The sequence below is a fragment of the Sinocyclocheilus grahami genome, unplaced genomic scaffold (genome assembly GCF_001515645.1).
Source record: "Sinocyclocheilus grahami isolate Dianchi unplaced genomic scaffold, SAMN03320097.WGS_v1.1 scaffold109.1, whole genome shotgun sequence".
Classification (NCBI taxonomy): domain Eukaryota; kingdom Metazoa; phylum Chordata; class Actinopteri; order Cypriniformes; family Cyprinidae; genus Sinocyclocheilus; species Sinocyclocheilus grahami.
This window is the reverse complement of record NW_015505288.1, coordinates 1449618-1466428: the sequence shown is the minus strand read 5'-3', so window position 1 is coordinate 1466428 and position 16811 is coordinate 1449618. Positions and strand designations below refer to the sequence as shown.

General features: G+C 37.2%; 1 protein-coding gene across 3 annotated transcripts in view; it reads right to left on the bottom strand.

Moving 5' to 3' along the window:
* The window catches only part of ccdc18 (coiled-coil domain containing 18), a 44219-nt gene that overhangs the window by 22923 nt on the left and 4485 nt on the right, over nt 1-16811 (bottom strand). For 2 of the 3 annotated variants that reach the window (XM_016277144.1, XM_016277142.1), the window contains exons 9-17: nt 15258-15546; nt 9254-9341; nt 8898-9115; nt 5915-6025; nt 5706-5837; nt 5496-5630; nt 4487-4564; nt 2279-2395; nt 2005-2184 (exon numbers count right to left, since the gene is read on the bottom strand). In XM_016277144.1, coding sequence (XP_016132630.1) covers nt 2005-2184; nt 2279-2395; nt 4487-4564; nt 5496-5630; nt 5706-5837; nt 5915-6025; nt 8898-9115; nt 9254-9341; nt 15258-15546 — 1348 coding nt within the window. The remainder of the gene's footprint in view (nt 1-2004; nt 2185-2278; nt 2396-4486; nt 4565-5495; nt 5631-5705; nt 5838-5914; nt 6026-8897; nt 9116-9253; nt 9342-15257; nt 15547-16811) is intronic. The other variant, XM_016277145.1, reaches the window with a different exon arrangement.

Here is a 16811-nt window from a genome sequence, read left to right as displayed (position 1 = left end):
GTGGGAGCGGCAGTAGGCCATCAAGAACCATCTGCTGACCAAAAGGGTACGTGAATATAATTGCTAGGGATTCTAGATAATCCTATCACCTTAACATTTGGTTGTTTCCACCTGAAAGACTTCCAAAGATGTGGGAACGGAAGGCTATCACTTTCATTGTTATCCACAATTTACATTTAAGACTAAACTTAATTTACATGTCTAGCGGGAAGATGAACGTAATAGAGTATAAAATGTTTAAGCATAGGAGGCTCAGTTCAGTCTGACTCCGTTGAACCCAAGGTACTACATGTACTTTGTCACTACTATTCTGTAATAAAAGTTATTCTTCATCAAGATCTTCGACGTCTTCACTTTTTCTTACAACAGCCTCAGCATTATAAACAACACTGATGAGTAGTCTAGCTAACGCTTTATTTTTAATGAAGTTCCAGAATGCGTCAGTAAGAACTAGTGGTCGACCGATATGGGTTTGTTGACAGCCGATGCCGATATCTTGGAAAGCAGGGTGGCTGATGGCCGATATAAATTTGATTTATATTTAAGAAATTTGAAATCATTTTAAAATGGATTAAAAATAATTGTGTAAAATAAACATTTATACTTTAAATTCGTTTACAAACAAAGCACAAATAAATAAATATTTAATAAAAATCTAATTAAAAAGGAAATAAACACGGTAACCAACAGGGCACTCAGTATTCTGGGAAGTTTGTGTGAATCTTTTTTTTTTTTTTTTCAAATAAAGCCAAAGTAACACTCATTTTACATACAGCACGCAATGAAAATGACAGTGGGCAACTGCATAAAGCGCAGCATAATTTGAAATCACTAGTTTAAAGTTTGTCGATCGCGCGTCTCCAGTGAAGCTGAACTCTTCTCCTGTCAGCATTCAATTTGCACGGATCGACCGTCACCCAGAGAACATGCGATCATGCAGGATACAAATGCACACTTCACAAGATCTCAACTAGATTCGACTAAGTCTGCAAGGTTTGTGAAATTAAATGTTCATTAGTCATTCAAAGATTTGTTTAAATGATATAAATGCATGTTTGCTGAATGCTGACGGCAAATGAGAAAGAATTATAATGTTTGCCTTTCTATTACTAATAATATTATAGCAATCGTTATAATACTTTTTTGTATACATTTTAATTATTTTGTTTAACAGTTCTATCTGATTATTAGATAGACTTATATCCATATTAGACAGAACTGAACGACGACAGCGAACAAGAGGGAGAATGTGAGCAGTGTGCGCTGCGGCTGCCGTTCTCAGCGCCGGCAAAATAAAAGTCCCGCCTCGAACACATCAGCCAAACAGAAAAACTTATCGGCCGATGCCGATATTGATATTTGAAAAATGCCAAATATCGGCCGATATATCGGTCGACCACTAGTAAGAACTCAGTAAGTGGTTCACTTCATTTTACCATGGATTCGTTTACAAACAAAGCACAATTCAACACGGGACTTTCAGAAAGATTGAAACTAAAAGACGATGATGTGCTGACTATATTGGATTCTACAGTAATGTCGCACCACACAAGTGTGTGTAACTGTGGTCACTATTGCTTTGTCTGTTATTACAGATAATTTGATATGAACTGAGGATTTACGTGTTTTTGACCTAAATGACAGCAGCATCCATCTATGAAAGACGTACTGTCAAACTTACACAACTGTTAGCCAATCATGGCAGTGGGTATTTACTTCCGAGTCTACAATTCGCCACACCTATTCAAACAGAGTGTTCTGAAAAGGGGGGTTAAAAGCATGACCATGAAAATAACTTATTACTTCTAAATTATTGTTTTTTTCTGATGTAAAAATCTTGATAACATTATAAAGGGACCTCAAAGTACAAAATAATTTTTAAAAAGGCAGTTCATGACCACCATTAATCATTTTCCACAACTTTCTTAGGCCTGAAAAACATTATTTTTAAATTCACTGATATTTCCTGGTTTTCAAGAGCCATGGGAATCCTGGTGTGTGTACCTGGCTCTGCAGCTGACTCTGGCTCTCCTCCAGCTGTGCGATGCGTAACGTGCTCTCCTGCAACATGGTGTGCTGGTTCTGGATAGAATGCTGCAGCTGCAGGTTCTCCTCACTGGAGCTCTGATAAGCCACACATTTCCTCTTCAGCTCTTCCTGTAGCTGTGACAGCTGATAAACATGCTACACTGAGTGATACATTAGCCAACAGGAGCTACTAACTGTCATTCAAATAATGTTGCCCAGGAAGAGGAAGTGCCTAGCCCTAGTGACCAACCTCACTGTTCTTCAGCTCCAGTTGTCTATCATGATGTTTCTTTACCTCCTCCATCTGCTGGAGGTAATGACTCAGCTCCTCTTTACAGGAGGACAGTTTGGTCTGCAGGTTCCTAACCTAGAAAGAAACAAAACAGAAATTACAAACATGTCCTAAAGTATGGTGCAATAAAGCAATAAATCTCATGAGTTTTTGTTCTATATAATAATCAGTGTATGCACTTACTGGCAACACTACTTTCTGCTTTGAGGACTGAATGATTACTTGACACTAGAAACAGGATTGAGCAACACTACTCCACAATAATGTCCCATCAGTTAACATTCCTTAATGAATATGTTAACAATGAGAAATACATTTGCTACAGTATTTATTTAAAATTAGTTAATTAATAAAAATACAACTGTTCATTGTTAATTCATGTTTATTTGGTACCATTAAAGGGGTCATATGATGCTTTTTAAAGATCATTATTTTGTGTATTTGGTGTAACAGAATATGTTGACATGATTTAATGTTCAAAAAACACAATTTTTCAAATACTGTACATTATTGTAGGTCCTCTATGCCCCGCCTCTCTCAAACACTTACGTTTTCTACAAAGTCCCTCCTTCCGACAAGCGCAGTCTGCTCTGATTGGCCAGCTGACCCAGTGCATTGTGATTGGCCGAACACCGCAAGCACTCGTCGGAAATGTAACGCCCCTTACCATAATCGCGAGCTTCATCTTTCAAAATAAATGTAAAGACAGAGCCCGAAAGGGGAACAGAGTCACGTGACAGACACAGTGATGAAGCTGGTATGTGTGCAGTACACAAGCCACGGTTAAGACAGCTGACTCTAATGTGACCCTGTCTCTCTCTCACTCTGTCACACACGCGCTTTTGCTTTCACCTAGAAACACACAGCATCTCCCTGACAAGGCTGCACCAACACTAACTGCGGTTACTGAAACCACGCCTTCTTTCTTTGCGTGCACATAAAAAAATAGAGCAACAACAAAAGCATGTTGCTGGAAATGGGTTTATTATTGAAAATGCAAACTGATTGTCTGCCAGCAGGAGGCGCTGTGAGAGCGGTGGAACTAACGGTTTCTCCAGTAATGGCTGTAAACAAAGCAGCTCCGCTCATGAACGCTACTTTATCAGATAAAAAATGCAATCGAAACTATTCTGAAGACAGTCGGTTCCCTTCAGAGATACATTCATATAAAACACCCGCGCCGTGCAGTGCTCATGTTTATTCAACGAAGTCAAACGCCACAAGTAAATCAATGTATGGGAAACTGGTAATGTATATCGAAATATCGGAAATGTGTTTAAAAATCATATCACCGTTATTGAAAAAAAATATATCGCGATACATATTGATATTGAATTATTGTCCAGCCCTATCGCATCATATGACCCCTTTAAATAATATTAACAGATACAACTTTTAATAATGTGTTAGCAAATGTTGACATATATCCACCTTTGCGGAAGTTTCACCTGACTGAAACTGCTTTACGTTTTTATGTGGTGTTTCTAGTCAAATTAACATATTTTCTGAGCTGATATAATGTTAAACCTATGAAAATGGTTTTAAAAAGCACATGGCGCCATAGTTTTAAACACTTCACAGAGTCACCGTCTTTTTGTAGTAACTCACCTGTCATGGTTTAATGAGTGGATAGATGACATGAAGTAGCCCAATGTAAGCAAGATTGAAAACAGAAGAGGGCACATATAGTTTGTGGGCTTTTGTCCACAAACTGATAAGAGCACACATTATTTTAACACAGTTTCAATTTAATTAAGTCAATCTTTTCTACCCTGTTTTAACATGGATTTCTATGGCGACCGGGAACACGAAAGCACCCAAATGGAAGTTAGAATCCATCATGGCGGCACATCGGTTAATCAGGAAAAAGGTGGATATAATCAAGATGTAAACAGACTTTTTTTATCTCAATAACTATGAATCATGGTTAGGTAATTTTAAATATCAACACTGCCCAGTTCTGTTAATAAAAATGTAGCTTTGTAATAATTACAGCAGAAATAAGGAAATATCTTTGAATATCATGTTGGACAATGGGGGTGTGACAATGGGTGAGACCAAAAGGGTGATAACCATTGCTTTAGAAGAAATGCAATGCCATACTCTCCTGTTCTGTTCACAGTGCTGAGTAGACAAATAAAGTAAAAAACAGTTAGTCAGTCTCACCACCGAAGCAGAGTCAGCAGCTTGTTCTTCAACATTTCTAAGTGCCTCTTCACTGCTTTTAGATTTTGCCTCAAAATCCTGTCCAAGGAACGAAGACATACTCCGTGAGAGATTTACACAAACTCACATCATTCACAGTTAACGTGTTGCAGTGCAGTCCAAAAGTCTGAGTAAAGTAAAACATTTTGTATTGAATAATTTATTACATTTTTTTCTTTCATTAGAAATTAATGTAAAGTGTAAACCCTGCAAACAGCATCTTGTGCTTGAATGGAAGCAAGAACATCTGAATGTCTACAGACATTCACATGATCAATATCACACATTTCATTTGATTACTGACCAAGCAATAGTCACATTTCCTCTTACTTTAAAGGTAGGGTGGGCCAGTGGTTTTCAAACTCTGGGTTGAGAATGAAAAATTTAACTTTTAAAACGAAACAAACACAAACAACAAAACGAAAGTACTCTGCAGCCACCTCACAGACTCCAATGTGTATTTGTGTTTACACCCTGGAGAGCATCAAAGGTTTGTAATTACGTGTTTTTGCAGCATTGAACATTTTAGCCAATCACAGATATATCTGTTGATTTGTGGAACACAATGGCCAATCAGAAGTGTTTCAGTTAGTCAGAATCCAGGCACCGCTCAAAACACTGGAGTTTTTTTGTTCAGTCCGGACTCCGGAGATTTGCAAGCTTGCAAATCCCCTCATTAAAATATTGTCTATCTCTGTTTATTTTGGAAAATGTTCCAATTTTACATCTGTTCTGTAAAGGAATCTTTTTATTTTTCCATACTGGCTTAACACCATCTGGTTTAGCCTGCTAGTACAGCAGCCACGCCTCAAACTCTCGCTATTGGCTGAGCATAGGTAGGCAAATAAGGCAGGTAGAACAGCATATCAATGCATTTGGATCAATTCAGATTCAGATTTTTTATGTAGTCTCAGACTTTGGAAGCCCACTGTATTCATGGAATGAGTATGCATAAAAAGCGAGATCTGACCTCAGTGAGCTTATCTACAACGGCCTGTAGAAGAGCAGCTCTCTGCTGTGACTGCTGCTTCTCTGTGTGAAGATCAGTCACATTTTGTTCTAGTTCCTCAAGTTCAGTCTGTTTCTGAGCCAGAGACAACCGTAGCTGAAACACACACACACTGTTTTAACTTTTTTTTACAAGTGCAATAAAATTACTATTGCACAAATGCATACATACCACCTCAATTCTATCCTCCAGTTCTTTGCATTTGTGTGACTGTGTCGTTTTGACTTTCTCTATAGTCTGCTGATACTCCCTCTGTTTCTTGTTCAAGACTGACTGGTAGTGCTGAATACTGCTAGCCTTTTCCTAATTTAACACAGAAACGGAGTATAGATTTGCAGTTTTATCTTGAAATCATTAATTGCTTTGTATGTATATGTTACCAGAAGGTCTTGTTCAAGCTGGCTGGTCTTCATTACAGCCTGTGAATAAGCAGCACTCTTCTCCTGCACCTGTTTCTCCAGGACAGTCACACGCAAACTCTTCTTTTTTAGCTAATGAACAGAACATTGCTCAGTTAGATTAATACACTTCTAGAAAATTCAAAACAATAGGTAATTGGAGGGGAATACTTGAAAGGTAAACTATTGTTTAAATTTAGGGGTTGGTAAGATTTTTTTAAACGTCTCATGTTCACAAAGGCTGCGTCTATTTAATCAAAGTTACAGTAAAAGCAATAATACTGTGAACTATTATTACAATAAAAAAATAAAAGTTAAAAATAGAAATAAAGTTTTTCTTATATCCTTTTTAGTGTATCCCTGTTTTTATTCCAAAGTCCCTTTTCTCCACATTGGATAATTCTAATTCTCAATTAGTATGGAATGGTAAGACTTCAGGGACCTAAAAAAACAAATGCAAAGAATATGGATGGTTTGGCTCTCCCTAATTTTCTATTGTATTATTGGGCTGTGAATACTCTACACTACACTGGATTCATTAGAACAATAGACAATTATGGCTTCCAAATTATCCCTGTCTTCCACCATAGATGTTAATCCTTCGTTCCCCTCCTCTATTCTGGATGGTGCATATATGCCTATTGGAGGGATCAAGGTCTCCTTTCTAACATTTTTTCGCATAAGGCATAATTTCTGAATATGGTTATAGTTAAATTATAGTTAATTTCGGAATATGGGAGTTTTGGACAAGGGCCTCTCCTCATCCATTTGCACAGATAATTATAATAATAATAATAATAATAATAATAATTCCTTACATTTATATAGTGCTTTTCTGGGCACTCAAAGCGCTTTACATAGAGGGGGGAATCTCCTCAACCACCACCAGTGTGCAGCATCCACCTGGATGATGCGACGGCAACAATATTGCGCCAGAACGCCCACCACACACCAGCTTATTGGTGGAGAGGAGACAGAGAGATGAAGCCAATCAGTAGATATGGGGATGGTTAGGAGGCCATGATGGACAGAGGCCAATGGGCGAATTTGGCCAGGATGAAGGTAGTTCATAAGAGTTCACTGGTTCAAATACAGACTTGGATTGATCCAACTAGTGACCCACTTAAGAGTGATAGGTGTCACTTGGGACAACCAAACTAACTCTACAAACTAACCTTTTGGATATATACAGTTATGATCAAAATTTTACACATACTTTGCAGTATATGCAAAATGTTAAGAGGGATCATACAAAATGCATGTTATTTTTTATTTAGTACTGACCTGAATAAGATATTTCACATAAGATGTTTACAAGAGAAAATTATAGTTACATTTATAAATGACTCCGTTCAAAGGTTTACATAAGCTTGATTCTTAATACTATGTTGTTATTTGGATTATCCACAGCGGTTTCTTTTTTTTTTCTTTTTTGTGATAGTTGTTTATGAGTCCCTTATTTGTCCTCAACAGTTAAAAAAAAAAAAGCCAGGAAGGATAAGGAGAGAGTAATTGTCTGTGGCCACCACCTGCAAAACTATTCTTTTTAAGGGGTTGTCCTGCTGTTGCCTCTCTAACACTCTTGTTGTCACTTTCATTTGCACCAAAGCAGGAGAAACTGATTCACACCACGGTTTTGTGCAGCCTGTAAGTGAACAACGGCTCTGTGTAGTAAATGTTGCTCCATGTGAAAGCACGCACGTAATGGATATTTACCGCTGATTACAGAACCGGCTTTACTGACAAGATGCGCATTACATATGGCATGCGATTTATCGTGCAGCCCTAATCACACTCACTTATGCTTCCTAACTGGACAGATTGATATCCCTGAAGCTCACTGCTGCCCTGAGCCAGGTCTGGCAGGAGACCCCCCAGAACACAATCCGCCATCTCATCAGGAGCATGCCCAGACGTACGAAGTGCATACAGTCACGTGGGGGCCATGAACACTACTGACTTACATTATGAAACGCTGTGATGGAATTCAAGTTCGATCAGCCTGTAATTAAATTTTTTTACTTTGATTTTCTGTGATATTGAATCTAGCCCTCAATCTGTTGATTTGGCTTCCACTGACTACCGTCACATTCTATTCTCAAGAGATACAAGTGTTCCCTTATGTTTTTCGAGCAGTATATTATACATCTATCTACAATGCGATTTTCTGGATTTTTTTTTCTCATTTTGTCTCTCATAGTTGAGGTATACCTATGATGAAAATTACAGGCCTCTCTCATCTTTTTAAGTGGGAGAACTTGCCCAATTGGTGGCTGACTAAATACTTTTTTCCCCCACTGTATATCTATCTATCTGTGTGTATGTGTGTGTGTGCACACACACATTTATATATGTATATAATAAGTACTAATAATATTATTCTTACAATTTCAGTAATTTGTAAAGTCTCTTTTCCTTTGTAATGTTGCTTTGTTTTCTAAAATGTTTCAATAATTCATAAGATTACTATGTAATATAATACAAATTTAATCAATTTCATGCATCCTTACTGAATTTGGCATAAAACCAAGTTGTGTTCGCATTTTGATTTCATGGTGACTTTAAATGTACTCTTCCCAAACTTTTGAACAGTAGTACATGCCATTCCTTATGTTTAATTAGTTAATATTTAATTAATAATGAAATACTCTCTGCACTGGTAGTGAAATTTTACTTCTATAATACTACTTGCAGTCAAATGTTATAAAAACAGATTACATTACATCATTTTTTTATATGTTATAAAACTATATTATCAAGCAAGAATCATTGTCACATGTGAAATGTTTCCAAAAGCAGTGCATAAACATACAAACAAACTTCAAGCATTTGTGATTATTTTTTCCCTGCTTCAAGTTCACATTAAACACAAAAAGACAATTAAAAACAAAAATGTTCATGGTACCAACTAAACTACTGTGACACTTTTCTGGTACAGGAAACACTGATTTGAAGGGTCACTAACCTCTTTCTCCAAGGAGGTGGCCTGTGTAGCCTTGTCCAGTAGCTGGTTGTGGAGCTGCTGGTAGTGAGACGATCTCTCTATGATGGAGTTCTGCAGAGAGGAGATCTCCTCCTGGGCTCTAGTCAGTCTCTCTTGTAGGCCCTGTGCGGCACTGGCATGCCGGGTCTTCTCCCTCTCAACCATCTGAAGCACCGCCAACAGTTTCTGATAACGTTCACCTATATGAACAGGGGGAGAGATTAAAGTAACAGTTTGTCCAGTAAAACAATACAAAATACAAAAAAACTGCATGAATAAATGAAAGTGGACAGTCTCAGGAAGGCAGCAGTATCTTGTGCTGAGAGTTATATGCTCACCAGGTTTGTTTTTGAGAGATTCAGTGGTGCTTGTGTACGACAAGTCGGGCAGCAAACAAGGGTTCACACACAGTGCACCCTCCTGATTCTGAAACACAAGTCATTCCACACAGTCATGAAGAGAACTGTTTTTGCCCATAAAACTAAAATCAGTGAAGTCAAATTATGTTTTAGACCCCATAACTTTCAAAGACTGAAAAAAAATTCCAATATCTTCTTTTTTGATTCACAGAATAAAACAGATATACAAGTTTGGGACTACATGAGGATAAGTAAAGACCCATTCACACAAAGAATAACTATAACAATATAGTTTTGACAAAGCAGAAAAGAGCAGAAGAGAGTCCACACCACAACTACAACCATAAAAACACAGAAGACTGTTGGTGGAATCACTTTCAGAAAGATTTTTTTCAGCCGATGAATGATAAAAACATTGACAGCCATTCAGAATCCATTCTGCTTTAAAGTGACCAAGCATAGTGAGATAGAACACTGTCATCTGTTGGTGTAGACGCTAATATAGCTATCGCTACAGTTATCGTTCTTGGTGTAAACAGGCCTTAAAGAGCAGGTAATATGGGTTTTTGAAAAATATCTCTTTTGCAGTTTATAACGTAGCTATCCTTAAATGAAAACAATCTGCAAAGTTGTTAATCAAAAAAGTGCATGATAAATAAAAATGTCTCTCAAAAGAGAGTCGATTCTGAATCGCCTTAACGAATCGTCATATTTTCTAATCTTTTGCCTGTTACGTCACTGGGTAACACAGAGATCGACAGATATATTGATTTACCTATATATTTTTCCCCATATTTAAGCATTTTACCATAATCGGATATCGGTTTTGTAATATCGGATTCACCGATAAATGCCGCCATCTTGTGGGTGTTTTGAAAATTGTGTGCAGGATCGCCATTGCAGCGTGTCTGAGGGGAGACGAGACAACAACAACAGCAGGTACTTGATTTGCTGTAGTTAGTAAACTTTATTTAACATAACAGCCATTAATGCACAAATTAGATGCATTACATAAATGACTGATAAGAAAAATGCCTAAGAAATAGAGACCAACTCACGGAGTCATGTAAAATAATCCGTCAAGTCCTGTCCCAATAAAGACGTAACTTTGCCTGAATTAAATAATATGCAGCCATGAATGAGCGCATGTTGGAAATAAAAGCGCTGAATTGAATTCTCTCTCTGTTGTATATTTGCTCATCATTAGTTTCGTGAAGCTGCTTTCATATTGCTGTTCACTCAGGATGCTCAGGAAATGCTCCAGCACGGCCACCGCATGTAACTTTTAACAAGATTCACTTGTTTAAAACACCCTAAACTGTATTAACATTTACTATATAACCATTATTTAGCTAATAAACATCTAAATAAATACAACTCTATGGAAAATAATTATTTATTATCTCCGTGAGCGATCACAGTTTGAGTATAGTTATGTGTAACTGCATAGATCAACCGCGCTGTTAGCACGCATTTCATAATCTAGAAGGACAAACACATTATCAGTGTCTCCCCTAGGTTTACGGCTTTTGGGGGGGACAAATAAAACATTTTTTTCTCCCAAAAAATGTTTTATTTGTCCAACCTTATGTTTTTTATGTTTTATTGTAACCAAATTCTGTTTTAGCATGTCTAATTTGAAAGCATAAAACAAGTTTCATTTCTTCTTACAATATCCTTATGATTTTTTTGCTCAGAAATTCTGTGTTGTGTATTTACATTTTGTTTTAAGGCATAAAACATTAATTTAATCTATCTTTTAAGTAATGAAAATTAAACAAATTATTTAATTTAATAATAATTATTTAATATTACAATTAAAACATTGAAGAAATATTCAATGCTTATTCCTTAAAAATAAGGTTTTAATAATTTTAGTAGTAGTAGTAGCAGTCTCAACTCAACAACAGTAATACCGTGGGGAAAAAAAGTATTTAGTCAGCCACCAATTGTGCAAGTTCTCCCACTTAAAAAGATGAGAGAGGCCTGTAATTTTCATCATAGGTATACGGTCTGTGAGGGCCAGAAATCTTGCTTGTTTGTAGGTGACCAAATACTTATTTTACCGAGGAATTTACCAATTAATTCTTTAAAAATCCTACAATGTGATTTTCTGGATTTTTTTTTCTCATTTTGTCTCTCATAGTTGAGGTATACCTATGATGAAAATTACAGGCCTCTCTCATCTTTTTAAGTGGGAGAACTTGCACAATTGGTGGCTGACAATACTTTTTTGCCCCACTGTATATTTCTGCCAATGCCCTCAAGTTAAACCAAACTTTTATTTTGACGGTTGCCGTGAATACCATTACTTTTCTGTGTATGTGTGACATGATGATAGTTTTACTCAGATGAAACGATCAAATGCTGATGAAGTGACTCTCAGAGCAGTTCTGGAGATGTTGTTCATGTATTTATGTCCTCATTAGTGAGACTGCAGAGGTTAAATAGCTTATAAACCTACTAAAACTGTAGTTTAAAATGAAGTTGATATGACTCCTGTCCTTTATTTTCTCCATTTGAAAACATTCTACATTCTACATTTATTTTGCTTATTAATATTAGTGTTGTTGCTGTTGATGCTTTTTATAAATAAAATGATTTTTATTGTTGTAATATGAAGATTAAATTTAACATGAAAGACTGTTAATTTTCAACACTTTAAAAAAAAAGATGACTGAAAAGAGGAAAAACCAAAGTGAAGTATGTTCTTCACTCAGTCATTTATTTATTTTATAACAGTAAATAAATATCGATTCTGCATATCGGTTATTGGGCATATAAACATACAAATAATTGGTATCGGTTATAAAACATCTATATCGGTCGATCACTAGTAACACATTTGCATAATCCCCGCCTGCCCACAAACACTTCCACTAGTTAGTGTGTTTACATCATGTTGGATGTGATCAAGGATACTACAGAAATACAATTCAAACCTTTTGTTGTGTGCATGTCATTTTACCAAGGACTGCTTCTCTAATCTTGGCTTTTATCTTCATTGGCTTCTTCTATTTTCTTAATTTGGACTAACAAGCTCTCCGAAGCACAACCTGTAAGTACGATTGATACGTTATGAGTGCTCAAAATCTTGTGCTAATATGTGATGTACACCTAGTGCAGTTTTAGGTTTCCAGGTAAAGCACTATATTACCGTCTTACTGAAGTAGTTCTGATTAGGGATGCGCCGATCCGATATTCATATTGGGTGAGTGCCATTTTTCTCAGATTGGGTATCGATCAGAGAGAGCCTATCCAAATCCGATTTTTTTTTTCTCTCCGATTGTTCAAATTATTCTGTGTTACTTCTGAAGACACACGATAGCTTAATGTGAGCTACATATTAATATTTATGTCCTTACATTAAAGTTCACACAAACTATTTTCTCCGCTGTGGCTGTCAGTCATTGGTTCAGCCTTTAAACCCTGGTTGCCTTCGGCTACAGCAGTCATCTTGGTAAAGCTCTCTCCAAGATCATTGTGTGTTCCCATTATACTTGATTTGTAAATACATGTCTATGATTTTGCAAAAAGGACTTTATCTTCTTGCCGGAGTTTAATGTGGTTTTGTTACTTGCTACCGGGTGTCTTGTGAGAACAAAATACAGGCGTAGAAAAGACTATAAATAGTTTTTAACGTGCACAGTAACTGAAATTTAAAACTGTTAAAAGAAAGGCTCAATAACTGTTGCACAGATATAATACACTACGCATCAATTTCTCTTCCCTTTGTGCTTTGCACTTTTTAACACGACTGTCAACCCTCTATATTACGAGTAAATCACTCGCATATGCGACTAAATGATGTCTAATATTAGCCAATGGCTAATCAATTCTCAGATTTTACTCGCCAGTGTGAGTTGGACGCTGAGTATATGATTAGCGCAAATATATTTTCACTCACAGAACACTCTCTGACGGAGCGCTTCAGTTTCACTCTCCGTCAAGCGATCTGTGATATTTTTCAGTTCATTTGAATGGATGCGCAGCGCAACTGTGTTTGTGTATTTGGCGTAATGTGTTTCTAGTGTGAAGGCGCACGATTCGCTGTCGCTTTCTCTCACACGCACAAAGAGCGAGAGCGAGCGAGTCTTACATAACATGCAGAATTGATGCGCTACATGTAAACGATATACTTTGTTGTATTTTCCTGTAAAAATAACAGAGTTCCTTTGGAATTCTTCAGCTTTTAAGAACTGGCTTTCCTGTAGTAGGCGGAACTAATGAGTAAACGACAATCTCATTGGCTGGTCCTCACCTATTATCCTCCCTGTTTTGATTTCAGCGAATCAGTTCGAGCAAACGCACACAACCCGATTAATATTCATGAATCCAGTAGCTCATTAATCCTTAGTGCGTTTTTATATTGTTCTTATTAGTAGAATTCGTATAATAATAATAATATCTTATCAGTATCAGTATTAATGTTCGTTTTTTTACAGGAACACTGAATGACCAAAAGAAAGCACCAGCACCAGTCCTAAGTTCATGGTTACCAAGTTTTAATTCTAATTACTACATATGTTGTTGCCTTATTAAAAAATATGCAATACATTTAAAAGAAATGTATTTTAATTTTATAGTATAAACGTATATATAAATACATTCATGAATGTTTTTAATGAATGGATTTTATAATAATAAAAATAGCAATGTGTAACATTTTACCATATTTAGTGCAACACTTTTATTTGTTTCACACAAAATATTGTTTTTTCACTAAATGTTTGGATTTCTAAAATTATTGTGCACTGATTTTTCTAGAATAACTTTTGCTGCCGAATTATCCACTAACCTAGTTTATCATTTTTTGTCATAGATTATAAATATACATAGGCCTATATTTTCATATTTGTTTATTTTATTTTTCTTTATAATGAAGTAGTCTGTATCTAGTAGATTGTGAAAGAATCATTATCAGTTCCACACATATAAAAAGATATATAAATTCGACATTTATTTAAATGAGGGAAAAAAACTTCACTGGTATCGGATCGGTATCTGTAGAGGCCAATACTGAACCCTAGGTATCGGAATCGGTATCGGAGGCGAAAAAGGCGGATCGAAGCATCCCTAGTTCTGATAATTCGCTGTGAACCCACTATTTCCTATGAATGTGTCGATTAATGTAGACTGATGTTGTTCTAATTACTTCGTTTAATATTAAAGTATATAGTGTAGCGCACAGACTTTATAATCATTGTGAAATTGCGGTTTATTTTGCTGCACCGGCAGTTATAGGGTTAATGCGGGAGAGACGAGCGAGTTAGTTAGGCTGGTGCGCCTTGTGAGCTTTTCTGCGATCTGATTAAAATTAAGACACAGAGCGTCTTTTGTCTGTCGTTCTTCAAACATTACAGTAGACATATTTTGGTTTACAAACTGTATTGTTTCACCAGTTAGTCACATTAGCCCTCGGCTAACGTATCCACCATTATTGTTTTAAGTGTTCACAGTTTAGCAGCTAAACTTTAGCTGTGGGCACGATTCGCTAGCATTAGTGTTTTTGTATTTTATGTCATTATTGTAAGAACCGATTGGGGCACTATATTATTGTTTTATACAAAGGTGCTTTGTCAATGGTAGCGCTCGCTAACTTGCTCAAGGACTCCACTCTGTGCCAATCACAACAGGCTTGGCCAGCTGACCAATCAGAGCAAAGTAGGCTTATGGAAGGGAGGGGTTTGCTTCGAACTTGCTTGGAACGAATCGTTTAGAAACCATTGGCAAATGACTCTAATATTAAATGCATATTCTGAGAAAATTACAATGTTTTCTGACTTTAGATGCATTTAAACCTGTTGTAGGGGACTCCAACACAATATTAGGACACTTTAAAATACCATATGACCTGCTCTTTAAATGAGGACAGAACTTTCATTTTTAGGTGAATTATCCCTTTAAATGTGCACAAAGCAATAAAAATTTTCAAATGTAATTACTTTTATGTAGGATGTGTGTGTGAGGGTTTAATGAGCACCTCTCTCAGATGTAGTAAGTCCAATACGCTCTCTAGGCTGGTCAGCTCGGCTCTGTCCTGTTCTTTCTCTCTGTGGGCATGAGCCACCCTCTGCTCCTGACATGCCGTGAGGAGCCGCAGGTCCTCGTTCTCTTTCCTCAGACCAGCCATCTCCTGCAGCCGAACCTCCTTCTCAGCTAGCTCCCTCTGCAGCGGTTTCAGCTGATCTGAGAGCTGCTGAACCTGAGACTGCAGCTGCACATGCTCAGTGGAGAGAGACTCAGAGCGGCTGTGAATCTCCTTCAGCTCACTGATCAGAGAACAGAAACGGTAGTAACTAGCATGAGCAGTTTCCCTTTTCCAACTGGTCAAATAATTAGTTAATTTACTGATTAACACATTAGATGATATGTGTATCAGTTGCAATGACATCAATGGAACTTTCATTTTGTTTAAACATAAATGCATTACAATTGTGAAAAAAATTCCTATCTCTATCTAAATATATTTTCTAGAAACAAATCTTAATATTTTATGCAATTGTTTATTTCTGCACTGCCTTAACCCTCTTGGGCATGGAGTTCACCAGAGCTTCACAGGTTGCCACTGGAGTCCTCTTCCTCTCCTCCATGACGACATCACGTAGCTGGTGGATGTTACAGATCTTGCGCTCCTCCACCTTCCGTTTGAGGATGCCCATGGTTGGCCAATCCATCACCTTTACCCTCAGCTTCTTTAGCAAGGCCATGGTAGTCTTGGAGGTGTGTTTGGGGTCGTTATCATGTTGGAATACTGCCCTGCGGCCCAGTCTCTGAAGGGAGGGGATCATGCTCTGCTTCAGTATGTCACAGTACATGTTGGCATTCATGGTTCCCTCAATGAACTGTAGCTCCCTAGTGCCGGCAGCACTCATGCAGACCCAGACCATGACACTCCCACCACCATGCTTTACTGTAGACAAGACACACTTGTCTTTGTACTCCTCACCTGGTTGCCGCCACACACGCTTGACACCATCTGAACCAAATAAGTTTATCTTGGTCTCATCAGACCACAGGACATGGTTCCAGTAATCCATGTCCTTAGTCTGCTTGTCTTCAGCAAACTGTTTGCGGGCTTTCTTGTGCATCATTTTTAGAAGATGCTTCCTTCTGGGATTCTTTATGTAGAGTAACAATTCTTTTTTTCAGATCCTCAGAGAGTTCTTTGCCATGAGGTGCCATGTTGAACTTCCAGTGACCAGTATGAGAGAGTAAGAGCGATAACACCAAATTTAACACACCTGCTCCCATTCACACCTGAGACCTTGTAACACTAATGAGTCACATGACACTGGGGAGAGAAAATGGCTAATTGGGCCCAATTTGGACATTTTCACTTAGGTGAAAAGGGTGTAATGGCTGTGTGTTGAGTTATTTTAGGGGACAGCTAATTTACACTGTTATACAAGCTGTACACTCACTACTTTACATTGTAGCAAAGTGTCATTTCTTCAGTGTTGTCACATGAAAAGATATAATAAAATATTTACAAAAATGTGAGGGGTGTACTCACTTCTGTGAGATACTGTATATA